Here is a 13,284-nt window from a genome sequence, read left to right on the forward strand (position 1 = left end):
TGCACACATAGTTCTGAAGTCTAGACTTTGTATTTTTTAAAATGAATTTCAGACACCCATTTATTATCAGCTTTCTAGTTATACCTTTTGTTATTCATAGGCATATCATACAGCATGGTTCCTTTGATATAAAACTGTTTATACAATGGTTCTACCATCTTTGGCTACACAACAAAGAGTGCACTTCTGAGCTAAAAGCCATGTTAATCTGAAATATATGCCTTCTGTTTTACTTCGTAACATAAAAATAATCATTGGTGTTATTCTTTCTTTTTTAAAAATAAAGTAGTCTCTTACATGAAAAAAATGAAGGCAAACCAGTTACATTTTTGTGTCTTTCTTGTTTCTGTGGAATGATACCTTTCTCAGAATGCATGCAGTAAATTGAGCATAATCAAGTTCACAAAGTATATCCATATCAGACTGGGTTAGTATCTCATTTCTATATTTGATGTATGAAGGTTGTGCGGATCCTGGGGAGACTCTGGAATCAGAAATAAAGTTGTGACTCTTCCCACATCATATTTACAGATAAAAACTAATCAAGGGCCTTGAAAAATAATCTGAGGCCTCATGTATGTGTTGATTTGAATTATGGAATTTCACTGCATTGGGAAGGACCAGGTTAACAAAAAAGAAACTGTAGCAACATTATTTAGGCTTTTCTTTGAACCCTTATATTATGGTAGAATATTAATTATCAGTAAGTTTCATGTGTAGTTCATGTGTAGCATGCATTATTCTTGACATGGCAGTGGCCTCATTAAAAACTGGATGAGAAGTATAGATGTTGTTTGGCATGACTTGGTTAATGAATAAAGATGATAAGTTATTTCTCAATTTATTTTACTCGTAGGTGGCAAATGTAATTTAAGAAGATATGTAGAAAGCGAATATGGTATTATTTGATATGGATTATCTTTTTTTGAACTTAATATTTTGTTCACTGCTGAAGTTCAGCAGGCATATAAGTACAATACATAAATAAAGAAGAGGAGGATAAATAGATTGTGTGGTCATTTGTAAGGAAAACATTACAAATCATTTTAGACAAAATAGCAAACTTATTAATACTATGTGCCTTTCAAGACTGAGAAATGTCAAATGTCAAAGAATTGAAGTCCACAAGTCTTCAAGTTGCCAAGGTTGGAGACCCCTGATCTAGAGGCTGTTTGAAATTACAGCAGCACTGAAAAAATGATTTATAACTGGTTTTCAGACTTACAACCATTGGACCATCCCCATGATCATGTGATCAAAATTCAGGTGCTTGGCAATTGGCTCATATTTATGACAGTTGCAGTATCACAGGGTCCTGTGATCCCCTTTTGTGACCTTCTGACAAGCAAAGTCATGGGGAAGCCAGATTCACCTGACAACATTGTTACTAACTAACAACAGCAGTGGTTCAGTTAACAATGTGGCAAGAAAAGTTGTAAAATGAGACAAAAGTCACTTAACAAATGTTTCACTTAGCAACAGAAATTTGGGGCTCAATTGTGATCATAAATCGAGGACTACCTGTATTTATTTATTTGATTTATATCCATTTTTTCCTCCAGCTGCTAAAAGTGGCTTTTATAGTATTCTTTCATCCAATTTTTATCCTTAACAACATGTGTGAGAATGATTAATCAAAATCACCCAATAAAACTCAGTGGTTTACATGAAAAGTTATGTTTGTCAGCTAAATCTCTTGAGGAAGTGGATTATTTATATCCATATTATTCATATGATAATGGGATGATAGTCCTATTGATTGTGGTAGAGGATCTCTTTTGTGAGGGGGGAAACACACCCCTTCTGGTCCTTATAGACCTTTCCAAGGTCTATATCAGATCATTCTATATCATATCTTCTCGGACCGAATACAAGTATTGGGGGTCAGGAGTCTATGCTACAATGCTTTTATTCCTACCTGATGGGATAGTACCAGGTGCAAGCAGTGGCAGGTGGACAGGACTCAGCCTTAAATTTTGGAGTGCTGCAGGGTTTGTTCTCTCACATTTAACATCCATCAACCATATATTGGTCTGGCGTGAAATATTATTCAAATCAATCAATATAGTTAATGAATTAGGGAGTTATAAATACCTATCTGAACTAGTGTGGATCTGAATGATTGTCATTTATTAATCAAGTGTTAGAAGACATGAATTATACTGAATTACATATTTTTCATCACTTTCAGCTTTTCTTTTCTAATATTTACACATTTGAACATAGAAACAGATCATTTACCTGAAGTTTAAGATAAAAGTATCAATATATGTTCTCAAAAGGGTTTTCTAAATTTATTCCAGTTTCTCCAAGGCTTAACTTGATTTGTTGAAGAGGTCACTAATTTTATAGGTTAACGTGTTTGAATTTATTACAAAAAATATGTTTCAAAAGGCTAGCATTGTTCTTAATAATTTAGCTTTCATTAAAAGCAGACATTACATTCCAATCATTCCAATTTCTTGAGTAGTTAAGTCTTGCCCAGGAGCAACATCCTAGAACAGAAATGTCATTTATAATACTATAAGTTTGTAATAAAGTTGCAAGAAAAGCTGTTGACGGTGCCTTCACACTCTTGAGATGAGCATTATGGACTATGAAAATTACCTGCAAAATATTTTTTCTCTCAAAGATCCAGCTACATAATGAAATAAAAGGAAGGAATGTGGGTTTGGAGATCGCATGGTATAGTACTACTAAAATATATTAAGTGGGAGATGGCTACTGAAAAAAAAATTAACTGCAGTTAATGTTGCGATTTTTAATTCTTGTACAATGTGCCTTGATAGTTTCAAAAAAAAAGGAAAAACATGTTTATTAGGTTGTCCTGGCTGCATTTACAAGTAGTCTCCCAGCAAGTCTTCTAGGTGCCCTGAAAAATCTGATATTAAAACTGTAAAGACTGCTGTAAAAGATTTCCTGTGCCTTTTGAAGATAATACCACCTATCTTTATACTATATTGAATGTAGTTTTTGAAACAGATGACACTGAATATCCAATGCAAAATGTAGGGTCTAATTTCAAGTGGTTAAGCCTGAGGATGTAAACATGTCTCTTGTAGCTAAGGCTAGTCAATGATCAAAATATAGTATTTTTTTCATACTATGTAGTTTTGTGGATTATTATATAATAGGAAATGGTGAATACATCATTTTCTGACATAGTTGAATTATTATAATAGTAACATTATGTTAATTTCTGGATGTAGAGGACTATACAACTATTGCCCAATCACTAGCTGACTATAAGTAAACGTGTGCCTGATTTTTGTTTTTAAACAACTGTGCCACTTCTTTGGAGTTAAATTCCTATGCACCAGGCAGATTATAGTTGCAGCAGGCACATAGCCATATATGTTTTACTTCTGAAGCAAATGGACTGGCTGCCAAGGCCCCTGGAGCTAGGCTCAAGCCTTAGCTTTATATGACTTGAATTCGGGATATCTGATGAGTCACTTTTCCTTTCAGACTGCTAAATTCTAAGATTATCTGAAGGTGTCTTTGTGTTTTTGAAGTATTGAGTGTCACCTTGTAATTTCTGGCAGGTGATTTCTTTGTGAGGTGGCACTCCCAATTTGAATTTTTTTTCTCTTCTAATTGCTGAGATGATCTACAATCTCTTTTCCCAAGCCTCTATAAACATTTGCTTTTGCTTGTTTTCTTCTTTTGTCCCTTATACTTATATTCCTGGCTTCTAGCCCAGTGGCTCAACCACAATACCAAAGTAGCTCTCATATATCTACATACATATATGCATGCATTTTTCTCATACATACCTTCTTTCATAATTTCACCAAGCATCTTTTGCATATGTTCATTAGTATTACTTTACATTTTTTTTGGCTTCTACATATTTTTTTCCACCGTTTCATCTGACTTCCACATCCTCTTTCATTACACATACTATATTTGCCATTAATTCTGTTGGGAGATTATTTTTGTATACCTTTTCATTTATCTTCTTTCACCAATCTTTCATTGTTTTTCTTTTCCTCTTCCTCGAAGGCCCACTCTTTACTATTAAAAAACCTTCTGGCCTCTTTCAGATACTGTCATTTAGTATCTTAAATCTTTTATCTAAAGCATTGAAAAGAATCTAAGAGGGGAATGAGATAGTTGCTGAGAGATTATATAAGTAAGGGATACAAACTTTAATCATATGATCAAAGAACTATGTAACTCAGCATGTCTAAGGCCTGCCTGCCTACCTATCTGCTGTAGGTATATCACTATCAGTAACATTATTTATTAATATTTGAACAATAAAGTATTACATTTCAGGGCACAATCCATTTTGATTTTCTTTGGACAAGGCTCTAGCCAAAATAGTAAGTTGGATCGTTCCAAGAGCCAGTTTGGTGCAGAGGGTTAAGACACCAGGCTAGAAACCAGGAGACTATGAGTTATATGGTAGTTTTGCCTTAGGCACAAAATCAATTGTGTACACCAAATAACCTTATCTTAGAACCATTTTAATCTTATAAAACAAGTAATGCTTTCTAAATACCTGAGGTCTGACAGATAAAGCCCATGCCTAAATACAGTACCAGAGTTAGTGATTCTTGGATTTATAGATTTGCTTCAGTTACCTTGATTTAAGACTTATAAGGGACCAGGTGTTATAGGAGCTACACCAGTAATTATACTACAGATGGGTTTATGCTGTTTAAACTTCACTATTAAATCATTACAAACCTGAAAATGAATACGTACTTAACATAATTATGCTCACTTAATCTGAACAAACCCTAGTATTCTCCAAACACTTTGTACTTCAATTTTCATTAGCTACAGGCAACATGAACAATAATGAACTGTACCCCAAGATAACTGGAGGTCAACAGATTATCTGTCTTCCACAACAGCGTCTGAGTTTTTTATTATTATACTTTTCCTCAGTAATATTTAAATTATGAAATCCTATTTTTAGTATCCAGCTATATTATATATTCAAAAATATATGTATTCCACGAAAAAAATGTAAAGCAGGTTTCCAACATTAACTCTCAATGAATTTTGTAAGCAATGAATTTGAAGCAATACTTTTGTCTCTTTTGAAAGGATTTCTTATAGTAATTATTATAGTATTATAGTATACTATAGTATTGATCCTTGCAGTTTCAACTTTGCAGCATCTCCATGATCATGTGATCAAAATTCAGATGCTTGGCAACTGTTTCATATTTCCTATTTATGACCATTGCTGTATCCCAAGGTCATGTGATCACCTTTTGCTTCTGACAAGCAAAGTCAATGAAGAATCCATATTCACTTAACAACTGGGTTACTAACATCAACTGCAGTGATTTACTTAACAACTGTGGCAAAGTTGTAAAATGGGACAAAATTCACTTAACAAATATCTCACTTAACAACTGAAATTTTGGGCTCAATTCTGGTTAAAAGTTGAGGACTACCTGTATATATATCTTCATTATATTTCTATAGAAAAACTGAACTGACAAAAGTGTCAACAATTATTTTTTTGTATAATGAAGTTCAAGTAATATTATTATTTCTTTCAATCCTGAACAATGAGGATATTATATAGATACCTCCACAGTTATAACATAAAATGTAAAGGGATATCTTCATAAAGAATACATTATTTGGCAAAAGCACTGTTTATTTTTCCTTAAAACCATTTTTCAATCTCAACTATTATTTTCAGTATTTTGATCTATATTTCTTAACTGAGTGAATACTAAATTCTGATAAACTACAGTTGCAGGCAGGTATAAATATTTTTCCATCCAATGGACTGTAATCTGTGAATGATAATGAATTTGATAGCCTTAAAAAATATACAAGTCTATTTTATTTATTGTCACTACAAGAAATTAATATGGTAATATGAGTAAAAGAATAATTAGTTTTATTAGCAAGCAAAATAACATAGCATATTTTTAGAAAATTTGACTAGAATACAGCTTGCAACTCTGCTTCATGCTAAAAGGTTGCTTAACCTTAAGGGTGATAAGTGAATAGATCATCTACACATTCATTTTTAAAGCATTTTAATATTGATAAGATATGCCAGGCCCCTGGAAATATTGATTACGATCCAAATGAGTCTGAATAGAATGCAATGTGTTTTAATTCAAACCAAGGAACGATGACTAGCTTTGGTTATTTGGGCCTTTTGCTGACAATGATTCCCACCATTGGTCCTGGAGTGCTGGCACTGCCCAGACAGACCTGGTGCAAAACCTGGAGGTATTCTTGGACTCATGTTTTTTGCTAGAAGAGCAAATGACCTTTGCATATCTTAGGTTTGTATGCTGATTGCACCTATTTCTTGGACAGAAGGCTTTGCCCACTCTCATGCCTTTGCGACCTCGTCTGGATTAGTGCAATGTGCTCTACATATGGCTGCCCTTGAAAAACATTTGGAAGCTTTAACTGGTGCAGAGTATGGCTGCATTGGTAGTAAACAGTGTTGGATATTGAACACATTACAACACTGCTAAGTGAGTTACATTGGCTACTAGTGTGTTTCCAGTTACAGTTTAAGGTGTTGTCACTTTTAAAGCTCTTCACACCATGGGATTGGGTTTCCTAATGGACCATCTTCTATTCATCCAATTCGGTCTATCAGTTTGTACATACACAAATATAGGTCTCATCAACCAAAGAATATTGGCTGGTGCTGACTAGGAGACATGCCTACTCTGCCATGGCCCCTGTCCTCTGGGACATTCACCCTTCACAGAACAGGATGAAGGCCAAGTAAACCTGGTTATGTGCCTTGGCCTGGGACCTGTAATATGTAATTGTTTAACGTTTTATGACATGCCCAGTCCAGAGACGCTTGAGATAATATGCAGAGACTAAAAGCTTCTAATACTTTTTATAACTTACGATGATATAAGACTCAAAATGTAGGACAAAAAGAAAATAAGGCATACTGCTGTGTTTATTATATAAGCAGTATGGCATCCCATCAAAAGGATATTGAGAGACATCTCTGCAAACAAAAAAGGCGCACTGATATTTATACTTTTTAGGAAATTAAGGGGAAATGATGCAGGTATACATATTCATAAGTAATAGATCTCTGCTGGCTTCTTGCCCTTCTATTGCTATTTTCAAGGAGAACAAATGTCTTAGTAAAAGGAGGGAGCACATGGGTTGTCATGGAAATATTCGGCTAAAACTTGCAATGCTTACAATGCAAAAGCTTTGGTGTGAGTCAATTCCAAGGCTAAGTTCCTTTTGTTTCCATTTGGTTCAATCTGTCCTATTCATTTGAAAATTCACTTTCCCTATTGAGAACTCTCTCCCCCAGTGACATAATGCATCTGAATATTGTCATCTTAGAACATGATCATCCAGATAAATATTCTGCTCTAGTACCATGATATATTAACCTAAAAAGAAACAAGCTTTTATGCTTTTTATAGCAGTTGTGAAAAGGAAGAAACAGGAAGCTAATATGGGCTGATATGTTTTGGCAAAAACTGAAGAGTTAAATAAGATTTGCTGGGAAGAGAAAGGATGGCTCATAAACCATTTCAGGTTAAGCAGTTTTGCACCTGCTTCCAGAGTGGCCAAAATCATTTAAACTTTTTAAGGGTACGCCAGTAGGACAAGCCCACCAAAGCTAGATGGAGATACTATCTTCTGTGGATCCTGATAGAGAGAGAAAGAAATGGTCTGCTTAGAGGGATTATGTTGTGCTGAATATGAATGGTAATATATTACAAGCCTAAAAAACCTGCTACGTATTGTATATTACTAGGTCAACTTTATCAGAAGCAGAAGCTTTGGGATACATAAACCTTTGTTTTATTGCCTGCAGGAATATGGATCAGTGGACGAAAAACAAGCAAAGGTTGTTGTGTAAAAGTGTAAAGTGCCTCTATTCTGCTTTGGGTTCATGCGGCAGTCAGTGGCACAGAAATTTTGTTTAAGTGAGAGAATGGATTCAAGTGAATATGAATATTCAAAGCTAATGTTCAAGACAAGCAAAGAAATTAAAATTAAAAGAATTTAGATATTTTAGCAAGAAAGTAATACTTAACACATCTCAGAAAAATTCTAAGAAAGTTAAGTTTTGGAAGGGTCTTCAAAAGCTCAATTAAAGTGTTATTGAAAATATGTGGGACAATCTCACACATAGTTCCATGCAAGAAAACCTAATAGTATATCCAAGCTAGAAATGTTTGGTAAGAAAGAGTGAGGGCCCATAGGAAGCTTAGAATATTATTATTTCTGAAAAGGGGGTATTACAAACTACTGACTGAAATGATCCAAACCTTTTTGTCATATTTATTATTAATTTATTGTGAATCTGTACACAACTGAATTGAAATAACAAGTATGCATCAACATTTGCAAGAAGGTATCATGTTTTTCCCCCCCTCATGTTGAGCTTCTGTCAACTTCTGTTCATTTAGGCCACGGGTGTCAAACTTGCGGTGTCACGTTGCCACAACGTGAAGTATTGCAATGTTTTCCCCCTTTGCAGAGCTGGGGTGGGCATGATGCATCCGGCCTACAGGCTACCAGTTTAACACCCATGATTTAAGCATTCAATAAAACATACAATTTAACCACAAGTTCCTAAATATTTGTATGCAGCTATTCATATATTTTCTGTAGCAACTGAAATGGAAGAGATTAGTTTGCTAGATCTTTTCTTTTATGTACACTGAAAGCATATGCACCAAGACAAATTCCTTGTGTGTCCAATCACTCTTGGCCAATAAAAAATTCTATTCTATTCTAGATTGCTAGATAGCATATTCCACACAAAAAAAGCAATACTTTTTTAAATTAAATGGTAACTACCTTCCATAGGTAGATATAGTGAGTTCTTTTTATCCCAATAATTATTTTGTGAATTACATAAATCAAACAATAAAAGGAAACAGGCATTCAAACAAAACACTAGACAATTTAGAAGTATTTTACAAGCAAAATATTTTACTACTTCTTCCCTTCTTGTCCAAGACGAGAATAAATGTACTAGTTTATATATAAACTGTACATACTGTAAGCAAAACCACATTTCAAAAATTATACTATACATCATTAAAATACTGGAAACTATAGGCCTTATGAGGAAGCAACTGTCAATGATAATATTAAAATCCTTATGTCTGTAGCAATAAATATGTGCATATTTTTAATCAACCCATTATATAATTTGGTGACAAGACCTCATTGTGTTGGAATTTATTATTATTATTATTTTCATGAAGATACCTGCTTCATAGATCACATATAAAAACTATACTTCTTCAAAAAATAATTCTGCCAGGATGTAGATGGTAGATATGTAACCCATTCAAGCCAGTGCAATGCAGGTTGACAGCTATCCTCTGATGAGTATTCTGATGCTTATCAGATTTATGTCAGTAATCTCGCATCCAACAAATGGTATTTATTTTCTTATTTATGCATGCTGAAGCCTGCTTCTATGCTCACAGACATTCTCTCTAGATCAAGGCACTAGAATATAAAAAGGCTTAAAACAGCTATTATGTTCCTTCTTATCCCAGCATCATGAATTTACTTATCTAAAATTGTAAAGTCAGAGTGATATTTTCATCTGCTTTATTTTTCTATGTGCACATGCACCACTACATCCCTTGAATTATACAACCAGTAATTCTTTCTATCCTCTTTCTGTAACGCTGACTCCGGGTTTTACAGGACTAAAATACAATTTTTCTAGGTTGTAAATACAAAGAAAATTAAATACCTTTGGTAAAAAATAGATGTATTTAACAAGATTAGAAAAGCAAATTGTTATGCCATCAAAGAGTATAAAAATGTACACAATAAAAATATAAAAATATAAACAAACAAAAAAACCTTGAAGGCACTAGTGGGAGGAATAAGACACTTCATTGGTTTCAATTTTTTCCTCCTTGCTCACATATACTGACCAGGCATTTTTGCAAAATGACAGGAACCTGACTAGGGAAAAACATAGAAAAGTGTGCAGTCTTTTTCACATCTATAAGTGAAAAATATAAGTTTAACTCAGAATAACACAGTTTTAAGCAATTAACACTTTAATTTAGGACATGTAGGAATTACTGCAATAAGTGAAGAAAGATTCCAAATGTTTAGAATGATAAGCCAGAAGTAACTGACCTGTAGAAGGAAGGCTATTAGAAGAGTTCGGGCTTTGAGCATTTCTAAACTTAAATCTTTTAAAATTCAGGATGAGCAAAAGAGATGATATTATATATTTATATCAAGGTGGAGGAAAAGAAATCCTCATTAATGCCTTCTGCTCATAGTTTTAATGGGCTTTCATGTGCTGTTACATTGCATACATAATCCCAGTTTCATTTCTTCTCTCTTCATCTCCCCAGAACCATCAATCTTGAACATGGAAGATTTTCAAAGGAAACAACTGAGATTATACAAGGAGATTAATGCACAAGCCCCAGAACAGAATAAGCCTCTAATTCAATGTGCTGTAGAAGAACGAAGTTCCTTTTATCCTTCTGTATTTCCTTTACACACACAGTTACACTCCTCATGATGATCCAAAGGGACATCTGTCAGAGATTTATGCAATCCTCTTACACCACTTCTGGGCTTCAGCTGCAGGACCTGCAAGGGAACAATCCAGCTGTCATTTTAAATGCCATTAAAATAAGCAAATCATTAAATAAAAACCATATTCCTGTGTTAGAAATCAGTATTTGTCTGTGACAGGTACATATTCATCTTACAATTCTATTCATGATTTATGCATGACCCAATATATCTTGGCCCATAAATAGTTTACTAAAGAAGACTTTGGCTTCTTCGTTCCAACGTTTGCAAATATAAATCAATATAATAATTAAAAAATTGTGATCCTCATACACTGGAGTTCCCAATTAGTATTTAATATTGAAATAAACTACATGCAAAGCTTATCCTAATTCAGGGTACAGAAATCAAAATGGGTAGCCATCAATCAAATCCTTATAGATAAAGACTGTAGTTCCTTCTACTTGTTATTCACCTGTAATTTCCCTAATAAACTAGCACTGTCAAGACTGAGGCTATTTTGAGACTTCAGCGCTGACACACTGGAGAAGATGGGTAGGGAGGGGGGAATTGAAAGAGTTGTGGTGTTGTAGCCAAAACAAAATACTTTCTCTTGCAAGGAGTCACCTAGCAACTGGACAGCATCCTGATTGGACCATGTGACTAATCATTTGGAAAAGGTGAAAAACTTTTACTTTTAATTAGGTGAAAACCATGGGAATAATCAGAGTTGGTTTTCACCAGACTGTGCCGATATGATATATCCAGTAAACCTATTCTTTGAGGAATTTGCTTGCCTCAGAGTTTTGTTTGCTATGGGTATGTTACTTGGAACACTGACAAGCAGTTGAAAGTAACAGTAGTTAGAAACATAAAGGACTTCTTAAGGTGTCAATTTGTCAAGACAAGAGAAAACTGCCTCAAAAAATGATTTGTACATTGAAATCTCAAATATTCAATATCCAAGCATGATAGAGTTTGCTGATCATCATCTATTATTAGAATTTTCCTTGGCCCCATTTTTTTAATACTATACCTCATGATACTTTTTGGTGACTTTGGTAGGGACACATTGGCATTCACTGCAAGAATGTTGACAACAGGCACAATTTCCACCGCAGCGTTTAACCAGAAGACAAAGTGGCCAAAAAATGGTGTCTGTTCGTTTCAATTCTTCTCGTACTGACACTGAAAAGTTACGTGGAGTACAGCTATACATTCTTACTTCCTCCTTTAGCAGGTTCAAATCTACAACTAAACAACAAACCAATATTGTAATTTGTAGAAACAAGAGCTATGCAAATATTTTTGAGATAATTCCCTGCCAATAGGTTTTTCTATAGTTTAGTGAACTTGTGAATTTCAAAATATAACTTATACAGTTGTAATATTTTTCTGAGTTAGGAATCTACCCAATAAAATCAATATGTCTACGGCTGACAGTAAGTATCTATTTACCTTCTGATGTTTATATGGATAAGTATTTATACTGGAAAGAAATAACTTCAAGATTACTGATAACCAGTCAAGAATGAAAGTTCCTTCTCTTTTCCCTTTCCTTTTCTGCCTAATCTGATGCCTTCCCAAATATGGATGGCTTTGGTTTCAATAACTTAAGCCTATAAGAAGGAAATACATAAAGTTTGTAGATTTTAACTACAGTATATATCATCTTTCAAAATACATTTTAAAAAATGGGTTCCAGAAAAAAAGTCTGCCCCTGGAGCAGTAGAATGTAATTTTTTTCCCCTGTTGGTAAAGGACAAGCTAACGGAGATCTCTGTTTTAACCTCATGATTCTATGTAACTTTGGTCATTTTGTAGCCTATTTTAATTTTACATTTTAAATTGGATTTTTTTAGGAATATAAATTTCTTAAAAGTCAAAAACCTCAAAATCTAACTCTACATATCGATTCTATATTAAAATATTTGGATTAGTCAATTGGATTTTATGCTTTATCAAAATGTATTATACTGCAATATATATTTGTAGCACTTTACTTCATATGAGATATTGACCAGCAGTTTCACAAAGTGTTTAAACAAGTCTCTGAAGTAAAAAGTGTGTGTGGGGGGAATTCTTTATTCTTCTTATCTTTCTAATATGTGTCTTTTAAGAATTTGCAGGACATAATGCTAGCTTTGTGTATCAGTGAATGTTTATATTCCTATAAATGTTTACTTAACCAGAGAAAAAGTTAATAGATCTGTGCAGGAAACTCAATTGAAAATTCTATTATTCTGAGAAAAATTAAAAACCCTTTGAACTGGCTCTCATTCATTCATCAAATTTGACATGCTAGTCAAATAACTTAAAAAGGGGAAGTAGGCTTGTTTGCAATGGCAATGTAACTTTATGATTCAGAACTATTACCTGAAAACTAATTCCAACCTAAACAGGGAAGTGTTCATGCTAGGTAGATTAAAAAAATGCTTCTCACAAACTTTGAAGTCTACAAACATAATTCTTCAACTTGAGTGAGGATAAATTTGCTGGACTTGCACTAGTATTTCAAGTTTAAATTAACTCAGAAAGAATTGGAGAGAAAGGGAAGTAATTCATGAAAATTGCTATCCAAGAGTTCAATATGGGGATCAGAGTTGCCTTATTGAGGTGATGAGCAGCAGATTAAATAAATAAATAATAAAATAAAATATAAATAAATAAAATAAAATAAAATAATAAAATACAGTACAATACAATACAATACAATACAATACAATACAATACAATACAATACAATACAATACAAAACAACAGCTTTGGATGCCATGGATACTA

General features: G+C 33.7%; 1 protein-coding gene across 3 annotated transcripts in view; it reads right to left on the minus strand.

The window, feature by feature from the left end:
• Positions 1-8,398: 8,398 nt before the first annotated feature.
• PDGFC (platelet derived growth factor C) overlaps positions 8,399-13,284 on the minus strand; it is a 149,629-nt gene continuing 144,743 nt past the window's right edge. For all 3 annotated transcript variants that reach the window (XM_058192473.1, XM_058192474.1, XM_058192475.1), the window contains 2 exons: positions 11,537-11,754; positions 8,399-10,575 (listed from right to left, as the gene is read on the minus strand). In XM_058192473.1, coding sequence (XP_058048456.1) covers positions 10,459-10,575; positions 11,537-11,754 — 335 coding nt within the window. In that variant the 3' untranslated portion in view covers positions 8,399-10,458. The remainder of the gene's footprint in view (positions 10,576-11,536; positions 11,755-13,284) is intronic.

This window comes from Ahaetulla prasina, chromosome 8 (assembly GCF_028640845.1).
Source record: "Ahaetulla prasina isolate Xishuangbanna chromosome 8, ASM2864084v1, whole genome shotgun sequence".
Lineage (NCBI taxonomy): Eukaryota > Metazoa > Chordata > Lepidosauria > Squamata > Colubridae > Ahaetulla > Ahaetulla prasina.